At 39.4% G+C, this 26,579-nt stretch overlaps 2 protein-coding genes and 1 long non-coding RNA gene across 5 annotated transcripts in view; 1 reads left to right on the top strand and 2 right to left on the bottom strand.

The window, feature by feature from the left end:
* The window catches only part of slc22a5 (solute carrier family 22 member 5), a 5,380-nt gene extending 4,910 nt beyond the window's left edge, over positions 1 to 470 (bottom strand). The window contains exon 1 of one of the 2 annotated variants that reach the window (XM_052536454.1): positions 349 to 470. The gene's annotated coding sequence lies outside the window, so the exon portion shown is untranslated. The remainder of the gene's footprint in view (positions 1 to 348) is intronic. The other variant, XM_052536453.1, reaches the window with a different exon arrangement.
* Positions 471 to 1,252: 782 nt separating this feature from the next.
* Positions 1,253 to 23,395, top strand: LOC127941439 (uncharacterized). Its single transcript, XR_008149016.1, has 3 exons — positions 1,253 to 1,353; positions 3,945 to 4,207; positions 21,575 to 23,395. It is a non-coding gene; the product is annotated as an uncharacterized LOC127941439 (long non-coding RNA).
* A 345-nt stretch (positions 23,396 to 23,740) lies between these two features.
* LOC127941434 (interferon regulatory factor 1-like) lies at positions 23,741 to 26,230 on the bottom strand. 2 transcript variants are annotated; one of them, XM_052536462.1, is made up of 9 exons: positions 26,068 to 26,230; positions 25,574 to 25,664; positions 25,388 to 25,487; positions 25,108 to 25,310; positions 24,946 to 25,027; positions 24,757 to 24,858; positions 24,641 to 24,669; positions 24,367 to 24,496; positions 23,741 to 24,275 (listed from the first exon to the last, which is right to left on the bottom strand). In XM_052536462.1, exons 2-9 carry the CDS (start codon positions 25,658 to 25,660, stop codon positions 24,154 to 24,156), a joined length of 855 nt encoding a protein of 284 aa, XP_052392422.1. In that variant the 5' UTR covers positions 25,661 to 25,664; positions 26,068 to 26,230; the 3' UTR covers positions 23,741 to 24,153. The 2 variants fall into 2 exon arrangements, with proteins under 2 accessions (XP_052392422.1, XP_052392423.1); XM_052536463.1 differs by lacking the exon at positions 24,367 to 24,496.
* Between the last annotated feature and the right edge of the window lie 349 nt (positions 26,231 to 26,579).

Genomic DNA, 26,579 nt, shown 5'->3' on the forward strand with positions numbered 1-26,579 from the left:
CTTCATCAGTGCACTGAAACCCTCTGATCATAACTTTATAGTTTAAGAATAGATCTACATCACATCCTCTTCACCTTAGATGACGTCTTATTTAATCAATCAGCCAAAAGAGTAAAAACAGAAGAAACAAAGATGATGTAGATTCTGGAAGATCTTTCTCTGATCTCTGAAGTCTTGTGTATATATCTATAGCATCGACGGCCACTGCTTCGGCACTTTAGCAGTGATCGGTTTAAACACATAGACTAAATTACAAGACATGCATTTGTAATTCATTTTCATTAACAATGTGTTTTCTATATATAAATTCATTCACATATTCAGAGTAATGATCAGAGGATGACTTACTTCCGTTCTGGATGTGGTGAGAGTTTCTCCTGCTCCTTGACCCGTGTCTGATATTTAACCTCCTTTAACCTCATCATCAGGTGCATTAACAGCTGATCAGATTGATCTGATCTCATTCATCAAATCTTATCACAAGAGCAATCCAGAAGACGAGTGAGAGTGAAGTCTCTGATGACAGAACCTGGAATGAGTGTTTTATCAAAGACAGAAACGAGCACACAACAGCAGTAAAGATGTTGTCTTTATTGGATGTTTCAGTGGGATATAATCCAGTTAATGCATTGTTGGAAGACAAGTGATGATGATGATGAGGTTATGTGTAAAGGTGCTCTGCTGTCTGTGGCTTTGATTTCTTTACAGATGTCTGTGATCATGGCACACATCTGTGAAGACATCACTGAATAATTTGCATAATTAACGATGTCCTCAAGCAGTGATCAGAGCAGTAACAGGTCAGCAGTGTGAGAGAGGTGTCAGTATAACAGAGATAGCGCTGAGTGTGTGCATCACTCTTCATCTTCAGAGAGACGGTCACATCAGTTATCAGACGGAGATGACAAAAACAAAAAGACATTGTTGAGGGACTGATGGAGAGACCAGTGTGGATAAAGACCTGAGAGATTTTACTTCTCACTTCTCCTCATGTCCAATAAAAACTATCAGATTTTGAGAAGTGGACTAACATGAAACATGAAAACTAGAAATAATATGTATAAACAAATCAATTTGTTATGATCTTTACGGATGAGATATCTAATATTGTGACCGGGGTAAGTCTACTCACACATTTCTTGTAGATAAAGTGAAAATGAAATGAAAATGTTGTCTGGGGCATTAGCTCTGCTCATATTGCATTATATTTCTTTATATGTGTTTTTACAGCGTTGCGCATTAATAACCAATCACACATGATTCTGTTGAGTTTATGAAGGCAACGGCCAATCAGAAGTGTTCAGATGAGTCATCGCTGGAACACCAGCATCATGGCTTCTCTCATCCAGAGATGTAAGAGATTAATTTCACAGTGTAAACAGCTTCACTGAGGGTAATTCAATTGCTCTGTGATGACTTTAAATATAGATTCAGTCTTATCAGTTGAGAATTTCTCTCAAATGAGTCACATATTTATAAGATATGGCTTAAACTGTACATTTAGGTGTTCTTTTTCACTTAAACAAGGATAATAGAAATTATAAATTACACTTTAAATTAAATTACACCTTTTCATTGATATATGCATTAAATTTTATGTCCTCAGTGCAACTTCCACATGAAATGATAAAAACTCAAAATTAGTTTTAATTATGTTATAGACTAGACTAAACTGCCTCTAATCATACATATACATTTTTATTAATTATTTTTTTTTTTTTTGCAATTTTCTTCAGTAACCGTGTCCCTGAAGTCATTGTCCACCCTGTTAGTATGTACTCGCTCGCCTTTCAAAACCGACTGCGATTTCATTGAGACCATTTTATAGAAGTGACATAATTTATTTTTCCCACAGGAATTCATCTGTACAAACTGAGGAAAGCTTCAACTCTCACTCCTAACTTTCTTTATTAGTTTTTGAAATGTTATCCTTCTTGTCCCACCCTTAAAGCTCCACCCTGTTAGGATATATTATGGAGAATGTTTGTCCCTTAAAAAAATGTAAAAACAAATCTGACATAGTTATAAAAGTTGTGCTAATCTGTAGAAGGTTAGCTAGCTGAATGTTAATAAATAATATTTACACTGTTAACCCTTGCTGTATTTTCTAGGGTAAATAACTGTAAAATAGCATCCTTAGTCAACCAGTTGCAATGTTTTCACATTTTAAGCCTTAGAACGGAACCTTCCACAATGAGTAAATAACTGTTCAAATATAAGTGAGGTTTCTAGAGTACTTTATGTGAAGTTAAATCATTATTATCTGTTACTGGACTCCCTTGGTTCCAGAGAGATGTGGTTAGCTGAGTTTTGAGCCTCTCCTCACAACTTTCAGTTATATATATATATATATATATATATATATATATATATATATATATATATATATATATATATATATATATATATATATATATATAAAGATATATATATATAATAATAATAATAATAATAAGATACTGTGCAAGAACCTCTTAAGCTCACTGGTACAGAACTTGATCTTGGAAGTCAAAAAAAATACAAAAACAAATAAAATAAAGAAGAACACCCACTAGGCTGAGCGAGGATATATTACAATATTTAATACAATTAATGCAGCATCCATTTTTTTCCCATCATAATTATCATCATAATAAAAAACAAAAAACATATAACGTCTTTATAAACTATGAATAAAAAATAATTTATCACGTCTGCCCTCTCTAATTTGTAATTATTTCTCAAGCCATCTGAACAGATAATAGTTTTGACCACCATGATTGATTGTGATAAGGAATCACATAGCTATTTTTTATTAATTATTTGTTGAAGCAATATTATACAGGAGTATTTCCACACATTACAGATGAGAAACCATGCAGGACAGAGACAGAAAGCTTGTCCACCGTTAATGAAGCTGTTAACATTGGAGTCCACCCTGTTATGCTCCTTCCACCCTGTTAGACAACTCATTTAAATAATAATTTCACCACAGTGTTATATGTTTGGCGTACTTTTGTTTTATTTTGTGAGGAGCACTAACAGCAGCATTTTTAATTATTATTTACAACCCTATTGGTAAAAAATGGCACAAAAAATACCTGTTCCTAACAATTAAAACATATTCTATTCATCACTGATTGTTTTGTTATTGTTTTCAATAAGAAAATTATAATAGGACATAACAGACATATACTATCCAAGAAAAGCTCATTATTGTTTAATATTAACATTATTAAGATGTTGTGATTACTATCTATATGTCCCTAACAGGGAGGAATATTTTAATGGCCAGTGTCAGATCAATCTTCCAATAATTATTAGTTTTTGAATCCATTCCTAATAGTTAAACATGTCACTATTTTGGTAGAATGCAAAAAAAAAAAAAAAATCATGTAACTTTTTTTCCAACGCTTAGGAAGCCAAAATGTTACCACAATGTTATCTGAAGCGGTTTCTCAGTCAGAACACCAAACTTAGTCTGAAAGACCAAACTGTGCTGGATGAATCCGACAATCAACTGAAACAAAGACTACATCTAGAAAGAGAACTATAAAAGATTGAGTGGAGTCCTGTGTTTCAGCAGCATTCACACTGGATCCACCAGAGCTGTTTTTCAGTGTGAACATGCAACGCTTTCATTCCCAAAGAATCACTTCTGTCTTCACTTTTGCTGTATCTGTCGCAGTTTGCACTTAGTGCTAATGCACTCTGACAAAAATAAATAAACTGGTTTAATTTAGAAGTAAAGCACTGTTAACACACGTCTGCAAGAGGTCTGTCAAAGATTTCTTCGTCTGGAAAGAATCTGCTGTGTGCAAACATCTGACAGATGTCTTTAAGATGTGAGTTTCACATGCATTCTGAATCATACAGACATCTTCTAAACGTCTATCTGATATCTGATAGGACACGTCCTGTAGAAGTATTGCAGATGAGCAAACACTAAAAAATTCGTCTTACAGATGGACGTCTCTGAGATGCATGTGTGCTAGCAATAATAATAACCCGCAGATGTAAAGCTGACAGCAGGAGACAGAGGCTGTGGGCTAAAGGTCACACGGTTCTGCTGAACGCCTCGCGCACATTTCTCCCAGAAGCGAAAGTGAAACGGAGGCTTTAAAGCTTCGGTGTATCTGTGCTCGTCCCGAAGCCTCGGCGTCCTCCAGGAGCTCGGAGAAACCGCTCTTCTTCCGTTAATAAGACTCCACGGTGGACTGATCCTCAGGTAAGGTCTTTCGGTCCGTCTCGAGGTCGTTTAGAGGTCAAGGTGTTTCTGATGATGATGATTCTGTGTGATCCAGCTGATTCACACCAGCACATCTCTACAAACTGTGTTTAATTCCATGGGTCAGACATGACTCTAGCTTGTGTTGTGTTTGCTGGTCTGAGATCTGTAGAGTTGTGGGGGTTTCATGCAGAATGTGATGTTTAATTCGGATCAGAAGAGCTCTGGTGGCGAATGTGAAAGAGAAAGTGATTCGGCTGTGGCACATTGAGTTCAGCTGAGATCGGATGCTCGGTGTTCCGGGGTCACTAAGCATCGTTACATTGCTGTGCATCGTTAAACGAGTGATTAATGTGCTCTGAACATCTCTGGCGGTTATCTAACGGTGACGGTGACGGAACGCTCCACCGGAGAACGGGACGGAAACGACGGAACAGAACGTTCTCTGCTCGGGGTTCTCTATTCGCTTCTCTTTCTCTATCGTGCCCTTCATCACCAGTTTATTCTTCTGTTGCTCTGTGACCACGATTACAGATTATACAGAATATATGTGTTCCACCGAATCCGCCGAGGATGGCGGTGTCCAGCAGGGGGCAGTCTGACACCAGCTGGCCCTCAGGGGTCCCAGTGTTCCCGCTCAGACCCGGGGCTTCTCACGCGGAGCAGTGACTGTTACAGTTGTGCAGATTTAAATGCCACCGCCAGCCAATCAGAAAACAGAGTGTTGTTGTTACCAGGCAACACTGATGCGCGCACACAGCGAGTGTAGGTTTGAAGAGCAAGATCTGATGAATGCTGTGACCCTTTCACTTTTATTTGTTGATTTATTTTTATCATTCTGTTTTTATGATTCCTGGACGAATCACTTGCCTGTGATCAGAGATAGTGAGAGCTGATGTTGGGGAATTACAGTTTTTCACAGACGCTGGGACACATTCTCTCAGTTTTTAGGACGCTTTCTTTTGCAAAACTTTTCACACAGTGAGCACAACAGAAGTCTATGTGTGCTAAACTGAGGATCAATTACAGTTTTTTATAAAAACTGCGTACACACATTTTCCAAAGTTTTCCTCTTTTTTTCAAAACTTAACACACAAATTCAAGAATTGCACACACAAGATGTAAAATGCCTCACATCTCTTTCAAAATGAAACACCACAGTCAAAATATCACAAACATATTTCAACAGCAAACATTTGTCTTACGTTGTTAACACCTTTACCATAATGTTATATTTTTGATTATGTCATATACACACTATTATTCAAAACCTAAAGCTCTTCTTTTAAAAGCTCACATGTACATGATTGAATGTAATTGGGAGAGAGCAGTTGAATATATAAAGTAAAAACAAAAGCAAAATTGAAACCAAACTTTATTTTTTTGCTCTTTGTGGTTGTAAATGTAGTATTAGTGTACACAGTTTGAAAAGAAATAAATAAATCAAAAGATATGTAGTGTTGTAGCCTGTAGTGTAAAACCGAACATGATGTGTGTGTTTGCGTGTGGAGATGGTTGCGTGTATCTAGCTCCATCTCTCCTCCTCCAACATACGTCATCCACGTCACATGCTATACTCTCTTGATACCTTACCAAACTCTGACCAATGCACTGCACTGTAGTAAATGAATGCAAGGGTACTACAGTAAAATATATGTATTATAGTATAGGCCTATTGTTTGTTATGGTAAAAAAGCCATTATGTGTACATTAGAACATGTGTACATTAGATTAGATTGTTACATACCGGTTCTCATTTCTAAAGGTTCGAACTATACCCGCCACAGTAAATCTACTCAAATTAGACTGGACTCTCAGTCCAGCCTCTCTCATTGTTAAACCATGGTTTATCACATGATCGACTACTGTAGCCCTAATCTCATTCGAGACCACTCTTCTTGTTCCCTGTCCTCCTCTATTTCGGACTCGTCCTCTTCCTCCCCTTGCTCCTCTTAGTCGAACTCGTCCTCTGACTCTCCCTCCAACTCCTCTTACTCTGTCTGCATTGATTGCATCCATTGTCCAAAACCTATTACTTGACCTTTGGCCTATTTATGGCCACTAGTAAAGTTATGATTGGTTGTTGTTAAGTAAAGCAACAAGTGTCTGCGCATGTGAGGAGTTAGTGTGAGGCGCTGATGGATTAGTGTGGCAACTTGATTGGTTGTGTTTATAAAAGGAAATCAAGAAACTTCCTGTCAGATTTTTGTGTGTTGCATAGAAAATTGTGTGTTGTGTTTTGCTCAAAGTGTTTAACGAAATTGAAAACTGAGTAAAAGGCCAAAACTTTGTGTATGGTTTTGCAGATTTAGTGTGTGGTCCTGGTGTTTGAGTGTCAGGTTTGAGAAATTGTGTGACAAGTAATAATTTTGTGTGCAAGCAGTTGAAAAAAACTGTAATATCAAAAGCATGTAAACACTGCTGTTCTAAATCTAAAGCTCTGTGGTCTTTCATTGGCTTAGATCTACATTTGAATACAATGTTGTACAGTGAAGTGATCTGCTGAGAGGGGTGACAAGTACACCGGAAACACCAATGCAGTGTAGACACAGAAAAGATTTATTAGACCAAACATTACTGTTGTATACATTAGCATAAAACAGAACTATAAACATGTAAACCAAAAGTATATTCTTTACAGTAGAATACAGTAACTTGTGAGGGGTCCCGGTCCAGGAACTGGCGGGGGGAGATGGGGGGTGTTCAGCTTCATCTCTTCTCCGCGCTGGGTCTGGACACAATACTTCATGCACATCACCAGATATGTTTTCTCTTGCCAAACATCGAGGGAACTATCTCCTATGGCGTATCCAACCTTGGACAGAGACATCCTCTATCTATGTGTATATATATATATGTGTTTATGTGTGTGTGTGTGTGTGTGTGTGTGTGTGTGTGTGTATATAAAATACATTGTGCAACACCTTCGCTCTACAATACATCCATTGTTCAAAACAGGTTCTCTGACCTTTGACCTATTTATAGGCCTCTCTATACTGCTGTAAAGTGAAGCAGTGATTGGCTAGTGATCAGTTAAGCAGTTAGTGTTTGCACATGTGAGGAGTGTGTCTGTGTGACCCGGAGTCTGATTGTGTCTGGAGAAGGAAAGCAAGTCACTTCCTGATAGATCTTTGTGTTTCAGGTAGAGAATTGTGTGTAGTGTTCGGAAAAAGTGTTTTATTCAATTGAAAACTGAGTCAAAGGCTGAGAAATAGCTGATGGTTGGAAGATCTGGCATGTAGTTTTAACTTTGAGTGAGAGGTTTCAACAATCGTGTGACATGAACAGATTTTGTGTGTAAGCAGTTGGTAAAAACTGTATTATCAGAAACTCTCCAACTGTTCTGCAGCCGGAGCTTTATCTTATCTTCATCGACCTGACAGCGAGGAGAGGACTAGACCTGCTACAACAACTGACCAGTCTGATAAACCTTCATCCACATAAAATAAAGAGTGTTAGAGCCTGCATTTAGAAAATACAGCAGTGTTCAATGTACACACACAGTGTGTGTGTGTGAGAGAGAGAGAGTGTGTGTGTGTGTGTGTGTGTGTGTGAGAGAGAGAGAGAGAGTGTGTGTGTGTGTGTGTGTGAGAGAGAGAGAGAGAGTGTGTGTGTGTGTGTGTGTGAGAGAGAGAGTACACGTCTGAGTTTATGAATGGTGTTTCGTGTTGTAAAAATGTACATTTTGATGTGTTGATGTGTCATCATGGTCTTGTTCATGATCTCTCTCTCTCTCACACACACACACTCTCTCTCTCTCTCTCTCTCACACACACACACACACACTCTCTCTCTCTCTCTCTCTCTCACACACACACACACACACACACACTGATATATCTTGCGAGGCCTGATGTCACTATCACAAACTCTCTGTCAGCGCACACACAGTAGTTTGATTCCTAACACGGTGCAGTATTCTCATAGTCTCCATCTGTTGAGCAAAACAAGGACAGACACGAGCCGCTCTATTCATTCATTCAGTCATTAATAACTCAGTAATTAAAAACCCAACACTGATATTCATCTTCCATGGTTTAACCCTCGTGCTGACCCGAGACCATTTTCTTTTTCTCACACAGGTCAGAACAACTGCCAAAAAAAAGTACAATAAAATAATAATAATATTTTTTCTCATTTCTGTACAAACCACCTCGATACACTTCAGGTGTTTCTTGAAAAATGACCGTCCTGCAACACTCTTTATACATTTGTTGTTGTCAGATGTTGGATTGGATATCTTTATCAGCTCGTTGTCTTTCGTCTAGCAGGTTTTGTATTTCTCTTTGGAAACACCCTGAATGTGAGATTTGGTGATAATATTTCATAATGAGAGATTAGAAACCTGATCATCTCTGACCATGAACACAGAATCATCAGCATTCGGCTTAAACCATCCTCCATTAATAAGCTATAATCATAATCACTGTTATAAGCTTCTTGGCTGAATGAACAGATGCTCCTGAAGCAGTATTCTGAGCCGAGCATAGCTCTCCGAGTGCTGCTGTTATTGTGCAGATGTCCAGCAGAGGACGCTGTGAGTCCGTCTGTCTGAGGTTATCCACACATCTCGTGTGTCAGACACACATCTATCAGGCGGGATCTCAGGGCTGTTGTTGTTGTTGTTGTTTACTTGCGTGTTTGCCATGGCACACAAACCACAAACAATGCGTTTGTTCACATGCCTGACCGATAAAGAACTGCTAGCTACATTTGTAGTGCATTTATATCATAACTTTCTTCTTTATCAGTAGAGCTGTACGGAGGATAACACTGGATCCTAGGAATGTAGATTAAGTGAAATGTGAACGCAGCAGCAGATGTTTTATATGACTAACATCATGGTAACTCTTTCACTTTGAACCTTATTGAAACCTTCAATGCATGTCACGCAAAGTGTAGATCGTCCGTAAAACAGCAGCGGGTTTGATTCTCTCGCCCTGGGTGAATAATGTGACCTTCCTCTCCGAGAGTGTGAGGAAATGAACAGAATCTGCTGCGTCTCGATTCACAGACTATAACACAATACACCTTCAGTTGCTGGCATACATTTACAGGAAGTAGACAGAGATATGGCACAAGTATGTGAGGCCACGCTGGGTTTAGTTTACTTGCTCTTGTCTCATTCTCCATCATGATTCTGCAGCAGTCTGCTTGAACTAATGATGAAAGTGTACAGCTGCCGTGTGTGTCTTCATCAGGCATCAGACGTGTCGAGATAAAGCCTGGTGTGCTGCGTGTCGTATTATGTTAGGTGTCTGTAAAAGCCATTACTACATGCCCCTTTCTCTCTATATTTCTGCAGATGGCACTCCGGGCGGATCAAGACTCAAAGTGTGTTTTAGAGCAAAGCAGCAATGATCAGATGAAATCAAAGTGGCTCAACTTTTCTCAAGTGTGAATTGCACAATCAGAATGACATGATGTCTGTCGAATGTTTTTCCACGAGTTCACACACGCCTCCACATGCAGCAAGTGTGTGTGAGACACATGTGATGAGCAGGGCACAGGTCTGCAGCTTCCTCTTCTAGTGAACACTGTTTCCCAGAGCAATCCTGGACAGACTGACAACTACACTCTCACAAAACTGTGTCAGGAATCCCTTATGAAACTAAAATATATTGCAGTATATTGGAAAATATCATGTAATATATTAGCATATATTCTTATATATATTTATTTTTTCCCAATATATTGCAATATATTGAAAGCGGCAATCATTTGTATATTTTGCAATATATTATATAATATATGTATCATCAATATATTGTTAAATGTATTCAAAAATATAAAATATTAGAAAATAAAAAGGGTAAATAATATATTACAATATATCACAATATATTTTAAGAAATATATCGGTAAATATATTTTCCTTTTGTAAGGGAAGTCTGTCACTAGAGCCGAACCCTGGTGTGCTTCTCTGGGTTAGGGTTTGTGTCCTGAGAGAACATGAGGAGAACATGAGGAGAACATGAGGAGAACATGAGGGTACGCTCTACAGCTCAGAATAATAATCCTGTTTAAAAGCTCTGTTATAGACACCATCTCTTTGAGAGACAGGGAGATTTGAGGGCTTTTGTTGTTTTATGGTGTCACACACAGACCAGAGTGAGTAAAGTGAAGTGAGTCCAGGGAAGTGCGGTGGATTCCAGCCAGACTCAGGGATTTCTTGTAAATGCCAGTGTTTCCTCTCAAGGGCGACTCCGTCTGGTCACGCCGCAGAAGTGCTGCTGGAGATAAAGTCACGTGATTTACAAGAAATCCAAGCTGCCTCTGCCTAGGATTCTGCAATGAGCTGACGTTGAGCTGAGAGCGGCGTCCTGAGGCTTTATGTGGGTTATGAGGAAACACAGCAGACGTCTGACGCTCTATTACATTATCTGCTGCATCGTCTGCTAATGATGCCCATGTTTATGATTTCATCCCCTGCACGTTGAGCCGGTTTGAAGCCACTCTTCTGCTGGACAGTGCAGTAAATGCATATATTGCAGAAGACGAGAGGTAGTTGTGCACAGGACAGCAGGACAGTCGCTCGTATATGGTCATCTATGTAGGTCAGGTCTTTGTGTGATCGGGACGCTGCTGAGCAGGTTTCAGACGCTCATCACTGATTCAAACTCCTCCACCTTCACAGGATATTACAGTCAGACTCAGATCAACTCATAGTTGTACTTCTCACACAATGTGATTATTCTCTGATAATGAGATAATAATAAAAAAACCCTTGTGAAACATTCCCACACTCTGTGTTGGCAGAAGAGACTGACATTTCTAACAGATGTGGTCAAGTTAAATACAACGTTCCTGAAACAATGAGCTCAGCTTCCCTTTTCCACTCACTGAAGACTAAAGAAGAGAAATGTGAAGTTTATGTGAAGTTGTGTAATACAGCAGCGCTCTGTAGTAGAGGAATGGATCATTACACAAGTGCTGTGCAAATCAACAGATAAAGAGTGTTAAGAGCATGTTTTACTGGAACACACTATGCTAAACTTCATTTAATGTGCTGCTTGCTGTTTCTTTGCCCTTCATTGTGAAATGCTCTTTCTGAGTGAAAGTTCAACACCAGATGAGTTTAGCATGATTCGTTCCATGCATCACTTTATCTCCATGCAGAAATATTACAGTTACACATCTCATATTGTTATGCAAAGTGTAAACCTATTGGAAATTTGATCACTTTTATATAGAGAGATATATTTAATACTCATCAGGGTGTTGCTGAGTGTTTTAGTCTTTCACAAAGCTTCATGGCCACAGCTTGCAGAGAAACCAGAGAATGCTTTGTTTTTCTTTTCTTTTTTAATCGATTAGTTTATCATAGATCTATAAAAAATATGTATGTCGTTTATGCATAACCTAATACTGTAGACATATAAAGCACATCAGTATATGTTGGTAATCTAATGATAAGAAAAACAAGCAAACAGAACTTTCTATGTTATTATAATAAACATACATCGTGACTTTTTATCTCAAACATCTGAGAAAAAAGTCGGAGTTGCAATATATTCATGTTATACACGTGCAAGTGCAAAAAAAAAAAGAAAAAAGTGATAATTGTGCGATCAAACAATGCAGTGATCTTTTGAATGTTTTATTCCGTGGCAGGAGCAGGCAGAGTGATATATGTGTTTCTCTCTCACACCTGGTCCGAGCCGTGTGTCTGAGCTGTGGGAGGATCACAGGACCTGAAGGAGAGCATGCAGATGTATGTCCTGCTAGTTCCTCCTGATATATGATCCGGGAGTCCATGGAGTTCATTGCCTTTGTTTTATGATTTCACCACAGAAACCATAAAGAGAATCTAGCTCATGTCAGAATACAACCAAACGTATGATAAACACATTCCTGAGCCGAGCGGCACTCCTTATGACACACACTAATGTTAGAAGAACTCCATTCATCCTCTGCGTTAACTCTTTCACCAACACAGAAACGCCTACAGACAAACGATGAGCTGATGAGCAATTACTCAATTAAAGAGCTATTTCTAGACTGTGTAGAAACCATTTTCACTCAGAAATGACAGACACGAGTGACTGATTCAACCGTTTCTGCTCTTTAACTCTTTACACTCTGATTTAACTCATGATATTCAGGTTTGCTGGTATAAATGAACGTTCTTGGCGTGATTCAGTGATATTACATTATATTTTTGACTTGAATAAAACCAGTGAATTTAGCTTAACAGTTTTTCGTGTGGCTTGCAGAATCATATGTAGATGAAATTGTGTTTTTTCTTGATATGCAGCACAGTAAAATATGCATAGATCCTTTTATTTCATCAATCTTTAATCACCCTCCGATGAAAAACATGCTCACTGTTTCAAAATATACAGAAATGTACCATGTAGGTATCAGAATCTACCCTTTGTGGGTAAATAAGGTACAAATGTGTACCTTTTGAAAAGTCTTCATCCAAGTGTTGTACTTATTTTAATGAGAATGATCTCAGTGGCACTCACTACGGCTTTTGGAAGTTTTCATTTTTTAGTGTTTTTTGTGAGTCATTATAAACGGCAGCGTATTCATGAGCCGTTCCTCTCCTCCAGTTCACACACTCCCAGAGAAAACGCTACAAGAAGCTGTCTCTGTTTTAGGACCCTTTCAAAATATACTAATATATACCATTTAGTAAATATGGACACTTTAGATACAATTATGTAGCTGTAATGTACTAAAACGCATCCTTTAGTAAAAGTGTGTCCCCTTTGAAAGGTTACAGCGACAGCAATCATAACCAGACGCGAGGGTCACTGCGTCTGCTCTGACAGATACACAATACTGAAACCTGAAAGATGACTTCAGCGTCTGTGTACTGTCCAAGCATGAACACCATCACGGCTTGTGACTGACACTCATAGTCACTTCTGGTGAAAATGGAAGAAAAGCTTTGCATTGCTTTGAAGAATGCACAGAACTCGATAAATTACAGATCATATCCTGTTATTATTTGTGGATTAAAGAGAGTATATATGATATTAAAAATATACATTTAAATGTATATAAGTTGGTTGAGTGATATTAAATAATATTTTTGAATTGAATAAAAATACAGTTATTTAGATGTTCTCATTTTTTTCAGTGTATTATCCTCAACAATAGATGAAATAAATGAAAGCTGGATGTGCGTTATCTGAAGATGATAGATGGATGTGTGTTTGAGATCAGCCTACACTGTTTCAGTGTTGAGGGTGTGAATATTTGTGGCATCAGTTCCTCAAAATGCTGTTTGTTTCTGCGCTGAAACGCAGTACTTGTTGACCAGGAAAGTCAGCAGGTATCTTGAGATGTAATGTGACTCATGTGGGAAGAAAATGAAGAAATGAACAGGGCGGAGTACTTTTATTGTGCACCATTTCTAATCAAGCTGTAACATTCTCAAGTTTGATTGAATTCACTGGTAGTTAGATAAAGACAGCACACACACACACACACACACATTACAGCCAAAGCAGTAAAAAAAAAAAAAGCATAAATATGCATATGCAAAATCATGCACACAAATACAATCATGTTTTGCGTATTTGAGAGACATGCACTGTAAAAGGGTTATTGCCAAACTTATTGATCATATTTCATCAATGAACATCACAGTAACACATTGTGCCAGGGGAAAATAAATGGTGGAAATAGATTTTGAAAAGTGTTAAAGTACTCAATCAGTGTCAGTATATAACAATAACCAGAGAATACATACGGTCTGAAAACGTTTAAAGTGTTGTTCTTTACCGTGACACTTCTGTCAGTGAACACAGCTTCACTCAGATATTCTCAGAGAAACTTAAACCTAGCTTCATATCTTGTAAATAACATCAGAGTAAAACATGCACAAAGTGAGTCGAAAATTTAAGTTAACCTGCAGCATAGAGCTTGAGGATCTACATGATTGTGCATTGCATTCTGGGTAATCTCAGGAGCATGCAGTGACAACAGATACAAACCTCCGGAGTGTTTATGTTCATTTTTAAGAGCTGCTTGCACTTGCTGAGAATAAATGCACTAATATTTGAGTCGCTTGTGTTCATGTGAGTGCAGAAATCATACAGCAATCCACACAGTGTGTTTCTTTTGCAGCTTTGCAACGGTAGACCTATCATATTCATTTTCACTACTGCTTGGACTATTTCTCAGTCTCTACTGCAGGGTGGGTTTCCATGTAAACTACTGTATTTAGATTTACAGTAGGCTATTTTCCCAGAATGCATTGAAATCTATAGTAACATACAAGGAAATGGCTGAGAGTACAGTAAATTACTGTGAAAACCAAAATTATTGACAGTAAAGTGCTAGCGATGAAATGAGCCTCAGCAGGACGAAGGAGTCACAGACATGACTCAAGTGTGAGTGTTATGGACACATGTGATGTGAAATGTGATGGAAAATGACATTTGTTTGTTTAGTAAAATGACAATGACAGCTCTCTCTCTCACACACACACACACACACATGCTATATATGAATGATTCGTGGACATCATCAGTAGAGCTGAACAATGGCCCTGTTGTTTTTTTTAGAGCCTGATATTTTCCTCTTTGCTCTGTGAAGCTGCTTTGATCTTTATGAAGCGCTACAGAGATAAATCTGACTTGACTCGTCTTATTTATAAAGGCTGGAGAGATTGTGTTTAAAAAGGTGTTGGAGACAACCAGCTGGATTTATGTGGAGTTTGATTGCATGTTTCTGTTCATGTGAGGAATCCTGTAGTGTCTGTGTCCGTCTCGTCTGGATCCTGAGTCAAGCAGAAGCCGTTATCCGTCATCCAGATTTAGCTGTAAATATTTTGAGCTCTGATTTCATGCAGTTGTCTTCGTCTGCTGCAGAGGAAGGGCAGCACTGTGTTGCATCTCAACGCTTTCTTACCACATCCTCCTAAACTCAGTCAACTCACCTCTGCCCCCCCATCCGCCAAACCCATGCTGACTGTTCATTATCATCTGAGAAAGATACCTCCAGCAAAGGTCTACACCAGGGTTCCTCAAATCTTGTGCTAGAGGGCCAGTTTAGCTCCAGCCCTGATCAAACTCACCTACCTGTGATTCCTAATGATCCTGAAGACATTGATTAGCAAACTGTTTAATTAGAGTTAGAGCTAAGCTAAGCTAAGCACGTCTGAGGATCCCTGCTCTACACATATATGATCAAACATGGACCTAAACATTTACATCATTACTCAGCAGCAACAAGCATAATTGAGGATTTCCTTCTGAGGATCAGCCTACAGCTTGCACACGTTCACACTTTACACACACACACACACACACACACACACACACACACACACACACACACACACACACACACACACACACACACAGCGAGGTGTGAACACACACCCAGAGCAAAGAGAGCGCTGTACACTCACTTCTCCTGCTGGTACTGAGACTCAAACCCACAACCTCTGGGTTACAAGTCTAAGTCTCTAACCATTAGATCATGACTGCCTTTTTTAATTATTGTGTTATATAATAATTATTGTATTCTAGCAGCCAAAGGAGATAGCTCATACAGATCTTTATCACTTATTAACTTTAGTTTGTTAAAATATCACGCCCCTCCATGGTTTAGACATCATAAATTAGTAAAACATGGTATTCAGTAGTACATTTACCATGTGATCCATGCTGTTGTTTGCTATTATTATACTTGATCTGTAGATAAGGATCAAAATTTTGCATAAAAGGACTTTATCTGGCTTAGTTTAGTGCTGTTTCTAAAGCATGTTTCGTTCTACCAGGTGTCTGATAGCCCTAACTAAAAAAATTATACTTCAGTTTTATTTTGTTAAGTATACTTAAGTAAAGTTAAAGTATATGTTTAAGTATACTTTATGTAGTAAGTAAACAAATATCAGTGTACTTATAGTATACTTATAAGTGTACTGTTTCAATAGTCCTTTGGACTAAATTGGCCCACTTTCTAGTATATAAAGGTATACACTTAAGTATAACAGTAGCTAACTTAAGTACACAACTAGTTTGTTTTTAGTTTGTACTGCAACTATACTAAAATTGAACTTCTATATGTACTGATAGTTTACTAATTAAATACTTATAACATTTTCAGTACATTTTTAAGTATAGTCTCAGTAAACTAGTTTAGTAGTTTTATACTGCAAGAATAATAAGTTTTCTTTAAGTCCCTATATAGGTAATCATTTTTATATATATTTTTTTTGTATGAATATCTAAACATACAAAACATCAAAAGAAAGTACAGGGTATCTGAAGAAATAACATTTTGAACAAAAATCTGAAAAAAGACTATGAATTGGATTCAGAATGATAATAGACATGTAGAAGTCGATAAACACGCCAAACCTCTTCATGGGAACGACATTTTATTCCATAACGTTACACAGTTTTGATGCTGTTTTATGTCTGATGATTGTGTTAGATTACACAAGGAATCATCTGTTGTTTCGGTTTCTTCTTCGCTTTTGTTTTGAAGATTATGTCCAGAAGATGTGTAGTAGCGCCCCCTACTGTATAACAATGAAAACACGGATTCCCAGATCACAAGTATAGCTCAAGTATAGCAGTAAGTATATGTCAAGTGTACTTAAAAGGGTCCTATTATGCTTTTACACTTTTTCAACTTTAATTAGTCTGTAGCTGTTTGATCATAAAAAATATTTTATTAAGCAGAAATCACTTTTCAAAAACTACAACGAACGACTCTTTTGGACAACAACGTGTATTTTCTGGGATTTGTTATATCACAAATTCTGACGAAAGGCACAAGACCTGGTTAAGCTGCACTAGAGAAGGCAATGTCTGTTTACAATCATCCGGGTTTAATTCATGCTCAAATGTATTTGATTTTGACGCAGTATTTACACTGAAGCTGCAGGCGGCTATGTTAAGGGCATGACATTTCCCAACCAGGCGCAGAGTGGAGCCAATAACAGCACACGCAGGCCCAGCTAACCAATCACAGCACACGCTGGCCCAGCTAACCAATCACAGCCCACGCTGGCCCAGCTAACCAATCACAGCACACGCAGGCCCAGCTAACCAATCACAGCCCACGCTGGCCCAGCTAACCAATCACAGCCCACGCTGGCCCAGCTAACCAATCACAGCCTACGCTGGCCCAGCTAACCAATCGCAGCACACGCTGGCCCAGCTAACCAATCACAGCACACGCTGGCCCAGCTAACCAATAACAGCACACGCTGGCCCAGCTAACCAATCGCAACACACGCTGGCCCAGCTAACCAATCGCAGCACACGCTGGCCCAGCTAACCAATCGCAACACACGCTGGCCCAGCTAACCAATCGCAACACACGCTGGCCCAGCTAACCAATCACATCACATCTCATATTTCATAAGGCGGGTCTTTATTTGATACAGGAAGTATTCGAGCTGTTCATGCCAGACTGGGGAGAGAGCGGTTGTAATAATGTCAAATATGTAAAAAACAATGTATTTATAGAACAACCTAGTATGAGAGCCTGTTCTAGTACACCCCAAAACAAAATCAATACTTTGTAAAAGAGCATAATAGGTCCCCTTTAAATCTCATGTAAAGTATATTTCTGAAAATTAATTTCAAGTAGAAATAGAGCCTTAAAAATGACACTTTTTTTCTTCATTGTATGCTTTAGTGTGCCACACCTAGGATTTTTAGTATTTACTACAACAACACTGCTCTTTTTTCACATACAGCGGTCGAGGTCTGTGAGGCCAGATCATAAATTTTGGGAAATACCAGCAGGGGCCCGATTGCAGCCGTTTGAGTGTGTGATAAGAGTTAGGGAGAAACCCTGCGCTCCACTGACTCATACACACACACTTCAGTTTAGATTCTGTGTGAAAGAGTGACTCACGTAAACATTGTGGTTATTTTTAAGAAAAGATAGTACTAATGTGGCCTAAATGTCTGATTAACCCCAGTGAATCACAGGAAGCATGCACCGTTTGGGTGACATGTTGAAACGTGTCCTAAAATAACTGTAATGTTGAGTAAGGAAAAGGAAACCTCCGGGGAAGTGAAATACTACCGTGGAGTTTTATTCAGGACAGATAAACAAGGACTGCAGTCTATATGGTGTGCATGTGCATGTTTGAGTGACGTTTGCTTCGGAAAAGACCCAGAAAACCTGATGTTGTGATAAACAGTTTCTCATGGCTCTGGTGTGATGACGGCGGTTAGGACGGGACTTTTAGGTTTCACTACAGATGGTGACAGCATCACAAATGAGGAACTGCATGCGCTGTACAGTAAAACAAATATCAACTACATGAAATATTACTATGACCTATATGCATGCATTTTCCTAGTCTCAAAAGAGTTTTATTCTATTATCAGTGGACATACACACATCCATCACACTTTTCTATAACAGCAAATATCAAATCCAGAACATATTTTTTTTCCCCTGATATTTGTTGTTGCCAAAATACATAAATAAAATAATAAATGTCCTGTGAAACAAATATTACACTACTGTTCAGAGTTTAGGAGTTTGTGGGTTAAATATTTCAGAAAGAAGGCTGCATTTTTTGTGTTTTTTTTTATACAGTAAAACATTAAATATTATTACAGTTCAAACTGTTTTCTGTGTGAATCTGTGTTAAAGTGTAATGTATTTCTGTGATGCTCCGCTGTATTTTCAGCATCATTCCTCCAGTCTTCAGTGTCACATGATCTTCAGAAATCAGAATAATATGATGATTTACTGCTCAAGAAACATTTCTGATTATTATCAATGTTGAAAACAGTTGTGCTGCTCAATATTTCTGTGGAAACTGTGATACATTTTATTTTTCAGGATTCACAGATTGACAGAAAGTTCAAAAGAACAGCTTTTATTATAAATAGAAATCTTTTGTCACATTATAAATGTCTTTACTGTCTCTTTTGATCAATTTAATGCAGTCTTGTACTGAAACTCGAACAGTTGTGTATTTATGTCCACTGGTTTAATGTTATGAATGAATAAATACAATCTAAGGCATTTGAAAAAAAGAAAACAACATACAAATAAATAATGAAAGTAAAAGGTTCCCAAAAGTGTTTCCCGCAGTTGGAAAAATGCTGAATGCTCAGGATATGACTACAGTGGAAGCCAACGGTCTCGTGAAATGTGTCAAATAAGCAGATGATTATGTTCCTGTTTTTAAAGGCTTTCTGTCAGTGATGAGTACAGATGGAAGGACGGAAAATCTCCTGCCCGCAGCGAGAGAGTCACGATAGAGCGACCTGTTACGACAAGTACACTATCTAGAGATGTGCTGCCAATGCCTTCAGATTAGTGCTGGACTGAACCTGGGGTTTGCTCTGAGGCTTTTCCTTCGTTTATTACCTTTGACCACTGTTGAAGGGTTCATGATCAGTTAAAGGAGAGTTCAGCCAAAAATCAAGGTTAGCTCATCAATGGATGCTCTGCAGTGAATGGGTGCCGTCAGAATGAGAGTCTGATAAAAACATCCCAATAATCCACAGCACTCCAGTCCATCAGTGAACATCTGGAGAAGACAAAACCTGAAACACATCCAGCATTAAGATGATTTTAACTCAAACACATAGAGTCTATAATCCAGAATAACACTTCCTCCAGTGAAAAAGTGTTCTGGTCTGAATCAGTGTTCTGCTGTTGTCTCTCAGATCGCGTCACATTTTAATTTGTGGCTGAACTATTGCTTTAAGATTTAACAGGTTAATATTTAACATGACTCTAACAAAGAATAAACAAAAAACGACAACAAATGAATTAATGTTTAAGTGGCACTTTCTATTATTATTGTTTTATTTAATTTAAGTTGTGAGTGTGTGTGTGCGCGCATGTGAGTGTGTGTGTGTGTGTGCGCACTATATATAATATATATTTGCATACTTCAGATACTCATCACGTCAGACTAACCTCAGAGGTATGTTCATGATTGACATGATTCAGTAGTTCACTGTTTGTCCGTTTTGGTTTTTCCTGTTTACTGTTTTGATTGACAGCTGGTAAGTGGGTCACTCTGTCACTGCCGGGGTCAGACTCAGGGTCAAGGTCAGGCTCGGACTGGGGTCAGGGTTCTTGACCAAGAACCGATCTGAGGACAGATCTGACCGCAGCGCTGCTCCAGTGGCCCAGATGTTTTAGGATGCATGAATTCTTACATAATGTGTTATTCAGCAGTAATGTATTTCACTTAAGTCACGTGTGTGTGTGTGTGTGTGTATCATATCAGGACACAACTCTGTATAATGACATGGGTATGACACAGGTATTACAAGGAGAGGGTGACTTATGAGAACATAACCCATGTCCCCATTTTTCAAAACACTTATAAATCATACAGAATGAGTTTTTTTGAGAAAGTAAAAATGCACAAAGTTTCCTGTGAGGGTTAGGGTTAGGTGTAGGGTTGGTGAAGGGCGATAGAATATACAGTTTGTACAGAATAAAAACCATTACACCTATGGGATGAACACACTTTACACAGAAACAAACATGTGTGCGTGCGTGTGTGTGTGTGTGTGTGTGTGTGTGTTGGGCTGCTAGACCTGATGGACGAGTCCCGTGCTTTAAACACATTCTGCCCTGACCTGAAAACCCCACAGCTTCTATATGTCATGACAAGCAGTTGAACAGAAACACAAGCATCTGAAGCCTGTGCCAAGATCAGAAGAGCTTCAGAAACAAAGATCAGCAGCGAGAGTGTTTGTCTAGAGCTTCTATTCAACCAGACAAAGACTGCGTCTAAACATCTTTACACTCCTCCATTCTAAATTCATTTTGACTGTTCCCAGCGAGTGTTAAATTCACCATTTGATCAATAATTGACATATATTGCTCTGGTTATTCTAAATGATTTCTCTAAGCACATTATTATTTTACATTGTATTAAATAATTCCATTAATTATTCATTATAATGCCTACTTCAAAGGTTTGTTTTGCTGGTTTTGCTGAGTGATATCCATGCCTTCAGAAATGATGTTCCTAATGTTAGAGTAAGTGATCACAGGTAGTTCTAGGTGATATGAAGCGCGTGCTGATCTCAGTCAGAGTGTGTGCACAGCAGGTTTGCAGAGAACACAGTCCTGCATTAGAGAGGAAGAGCTGACTGGGGTGAGCATGTGGCAGAACAACAGAGGTGAAGGTATTTTACTGTAAAATTAGCTCGTCTTGTAATCAACAGCTGATACGATCACTGTGATGTGTGTGTGTGTTCGTCGCTGGCATGCCGTCTTACGAGTCTAACGCTGTCTGAGAGAATGTATTTCCTCAAGAAGGAATCAAGCTGAAGGTCCTGATCTGTGACGTGTCTCATTAGTGTCCAGAATCACACATGCACCACTGAACATCAGTTAGAGGACACGGCTCGCCTGATGTGTTCATCACACTTCCTCTTTGTGTTTCAGAGGGAGCAGTGTATTGTGGGAAACCTGCTGACCTGAAGAAGTGTCTCTCTCAAGATACGACGTTCATCAACGCTCTTCATCACAGGACTGCTTCATCGGTTTACCAGCACACGTCTGATCTGTAGTGGTGTTGTTTCTCAGCACTTGTCACTTGTTTAATGTGTTTTCTTCCATATGAAGGGATTCAGCTGTAACGTTTTTTACTCTCTTGCCTGAACGAAGAAAAATAAACTACATTCCTCACTGAATAATGCCCGGGATTGTCTGAATTTCACTATAACAGGAATGTTTTCACTATAACTTTCTTCGACGGAGGAAGAGTGATGTGAATGTTCAGGGTGAAATGAATGAAGCACAATCTCTGTATCAGTTCCAAACTCATACGCTCGTCTTTCTTCTGTGGAACAAGGAAAACCTGTTGAAGAATCAAGACATTGATAGTCAGTGCGGTCTAAAGTTTCAAGCACCAAAAAGAGCATAAATGTGGCGTAGAAGTGATCGTTCTACTCCAGCGCACACAGGATCACTTTACACAACAAACACAGGGAAATATAATCGCTCAACTACATCAGATCAGCTCGTGTTTACACACCCTTCGGAAAAAGAGCACTTAAATGATATTCTTACATTACATATTTCATGAAGAACCCAAAGAATGTTGTGGAAAACTTGTGGGAAATGGGAATCCGATGTTCCCTTCAAGTGTGAACCGAATATAACATTTCAGATACTTAAGATTAAATGCTATTAGTTGAGTTTAAAGAATGGTTTTGGCTTGCTTGAATAAGTACATCTTGTAATTTCATAATTACTTCTGGTGTCTTTGAGATATGGTTAAAGAACTGCTGAATGTACTGACAAGCATTTCTGGTCAATATACTCCCAGGTGACTGGTTTATCAGTGTTATTGAGGACATTCATGGTGTTATTAATAATGCCTTCATATTTCATCCTGATGAACAGACTTCAGCTCTTCCTCTCCCAATGAACGCCAGTTTACCAAACCTTGATCGATATCACTTAGACCAGAGCAGAACCTGATGGAGTTTGGTTAGCGTGTCACCTTTGGTTCATTAGCTGAGATCTGAAAGTTACATAACGACTGAAATCTGTGGATAAGAGCACACTTGACGTGAGTCCAGATTAACTGAGGTCTTCCACAGCTCTCCACATCAACACTCGCTCATCTACAGATGAATCTGAATCATGATCCTTCTTTCTGTCCATCAGTGAATCAGTGTTTAATAAACGCTGTAGAAATAAAGGTGACTTTGATGTTATTTGTGTTCAAACGTAAACATCACGTGTTTAAATGTGTTATGTGATTTGTGTTTATGTGTTTATATTATATTGAAATGTAATATTGTGTTACAGTAACTGATCTAATCAAGTGCTTAGTTTGTTTGTCAACACATCAGAATAATTGTACTTCTTAAAAGCACAACACAAGATTATTAATGATATCAAAAGTACTTTAATTCAAAAGTTTAAAGTGCACTTATTACGTGTACATTAATTTGAGTTCAATAAGTGGCCTCTAGTTTCATTAATAGTATTATTTTAAAGATATGAAGCACATGGCACCCAAGGTGAGGACAGATCCAATATGGCCACGTGCCGGTAACATCAAGCCTGATTGGTTCTTGCGAGTCACATGATTTACTGTCACTGCAGAAGATTGAACCATTAGAGTTACATAGATTACTTTACAATCACTTCATGTCCTTTGGGACGCCAGCAGCTAAACACAGCTGAGATATTTTATTTCGTGTTGCTCTGATGTGTGTAGATGATGACAAGCTTGTCCTTTTGGGTGAACTAATGCTTCGAAGGGAAAATGATGACTGCTTTCAGTCTGCACTATTTCTGCCTGATTTAACCCTTAAAATGTATTTGGTTTGCTTCAGTGAATTCAGTGACGTCACACAGCATTCTCTGGGCTTGAATAAAACCAGTTCATTTAGATGCAACCAATTTAGTTTTTCAGTATTTTAGCAATGACTGTTTTATAAATATGATAATGCCAAAAAATAAACTATCAAAACTTAAAAGTGCCTGATCTGCCCAAAGGATGATAAAAACAAAAAACAGCTGAAATAAGTTTCCCTGAAATGAGCAAAAACGCCAAAACTCCCTCTCAAGAAACCATTACACGAACAACAGCAATTGAATGGATTTTGTTTTTTAATACAAATAAATATTTACAGTATTTACAGTGAAGAACCCCTTCCCATACTCAGACTAACAGCTTGATCCGATACATGTGTTTTATGAATATATGGGTGAGAAAACCCTGACATGATGAGCACATAACGGAATGAGTCCAATTCACATTACATGAGAAAACTGTACAACTGGAAGGAGAGAGCTGGTTCTGGAGGATCCTTGTGTGAAACCACATCACACTTGACACAGACGAGGAGTCTTCTGACCACGCCGGAGCTCAGGGATCCCGCGAGCATTGTCCAACAGCAGAATCCAGACACGAGAACGAGACTGAGACTGAGACTGAGGTGTGTGAGGTTATAGAGTCCATTGTGCATGAGCGAGACAGAGTCCGAGGAGCGAGACGAGCGCTCTCAGAGAGGACACATGGTCTGTGGCACGCTGTTGCTGTTCCACAGCTCTGTGTAGGTGCAGAGAGAGTCTTCACGCAGGTCTGGGGTCAGTTCAGTGTAGAGCCGAAACTCCAGCTCTTCTCCTGGAGCAACATGACAGAAACAAACACTTGAGTCTCTGCTCAGTTCAGAAAAGCGTCTGAGTCTCGTCTAAACAGCTCATGCAACAATTACCTGAGCTTTCGCTCCACTGGCTCTCTGGACTCAGAGATTCTGTTGTGGCTACTTCATTGCCCAGGAACCCCTTTCCAACGAAATTGCTCTGCATCCACTGCGTACTTTCACGTTCCAATTGCCGTGTTAGCTGCAAGAGCAAACACAGAACTTGTAAGCGACTGGGTTTTGCTTGCTCTTTTATTTCAGTCTATCAGCAATGAGACAATATCAGGACGGGGTATTCCTGTCAATGAAAAAGCACAAAGGAAAAAAGAGCACGTGTGAAACTCACCTCAAAGATAGCTTCGTTCTCCTCCAGGTCTGCGGGTGGAGAGATGGAGAAAACACACAGTGAGAACCGGCCGTGTTATGAAGACACTTTCTGAAGCAGACGTGAGCGTGTGTTACCTGTGGAGTGCACCGGAGACACCTGGAACTTGTACAGATCTTCTGGACAGTTTGGGATCTCCATCTCGTACGCGGGGGTGTCATTGGAGGTGCTGATGGTGCCTTCAGGAGAAAGGAAACAGGTGATGAATATGAGCTGGGTGTGAGCATCTCACCAGCACTGCCGAGTCTGCTCCGATCTGAACTCACTTAGATTCACAGTGCTGTCGATGGTGTTCTCCTGGGTCATTTCTGACTGCATCTCCTCAGCGTCCATCTCCTCCAGCTTGACCTGAACCACACAGACACACATCTTTAGCCCTACGGTCCAGACGGACAGATGGGATTTGCACCTGCGCTCCAGACTCTCACCTTGCGTTTGCGTAGGCCCTTGCATCTCTTCACCTTCTTCTTGGCGATGGCGGGCAGCATGCGGTAGACTCTCACCGCACCGCAGCCTTTGTTCACGCTCTTGTCCTTCACCTCTTCGATGTCGGGGAGAGAGTTCATGGCACAGCGGAAGTTGGCTTTCCAGGTCTTGGGGTCGGGCTGGGTCTCTCCCTCCTTGTATTTACCTGAGGAACAGAAGCGGGAGTTTGAGCGCACCTGTGGTGGACTGTGACGTCAGCCGTGTGCTCGAGCGATCGCTCACCTGTGTGAATGGCCCACTGCTTGAACAGACAGGCGTCTTTGTCCACCTCCCAGCCGTGACGAGCCGCGTGCTTCCACGGGATGGAGAACATCTTCTCCTCCTGAAAACATTGCAGATCCATTAGAACAATGCCGTCGCTTGCTGATGCTTATCTAGACGGCTGTGATCAACATCTCAGTGCTTTACCTTGTTGACCCAGCGGAGTCCAGCGATGGTGTTGGAGTCGATCTTCACCTCCAGCCAGGGTCGCATGCGCATTCTGGACACAGGCATGTTTCTGTGGGAGACACACGAGCTGCTTTACTCACTCTGGAGGGAGGTGCTTTGACAAGTTCATGACCAGGAAACACGCGCTTTGTTTTTCTTCTTGACAAATTTCACTATGCAAAATTCTCAAGCTACATTTTGATTTGATCATGTATTATTGTTTGGTTTGCTCAGTCACTTTTACAGCTAAGCAGAAATACATCTTCAACAGACACCAAAGCATACTGAAAAGAAACTTTTGATGCTGTTGTTGTTTTGGAACACTGCTGCAGTAACTTGCATGAATTACTAGAAAATATTTCTTTAACCAGTTAATTAACACTCGTCTACAAGTGCAGCGGACCATTTCTCAGCATAAATACAATAATAATATTAAATGCATTAAAACGTTCCATATTATCATAGGCACTTACTGTTTAATACGATGTTGTATCCAAATCAGAAAACTGCAAAAAGAGTAAGTCCTGTAAATAGGCGTCAATCCACTCTCAGAACTAGAGCTGAAGTTATGTCTAGATCAGCTCGCGCTTACTGTACAGAAGAAGCGCGCGACAGTCTATATTTATGCAGCTCTGGCGCATGCGCACCTCAGAGCAGCGGCGGCTCAACTTCACCAGGCTGATTTCCGAGAAATCATGCTGTTATGAGATACAGGGCTACGTGCGGAAGGCATTTCAGTTTGGATAAACAGACATACACACACACCCCCCTCAACATGCCAACATAGAATATCACCTACACACACACATATATCCATGTTTATTGCCAAAACAATTTACAACAATAAAAAAGTACCAATAATAATCATGTTCATCAGTATTATTGTTGTTGTTTTTGTTGATTATACCATTCAGTTCACATATATACGGTGAATTCAGGTAAACTGTGAGACTTTAACCCGTGCCTCTTAACCTGAATTAACCCC

Source organism: Carassius gibelio, chromosome A21 (assembly GCF_023724105.1).
Source record: "Carassius gibelio isolate Cgi1373 ecotype wild population from Czech Republic chromosome A21, carGib1.2-hapl.c, whole genome shotgun sequence".
NCBI lineage: Eukaryota > Metazoa > Chordata > Actinopteri > Cypriniformes > Cyprinidae > Carassius > Carassius gibelio.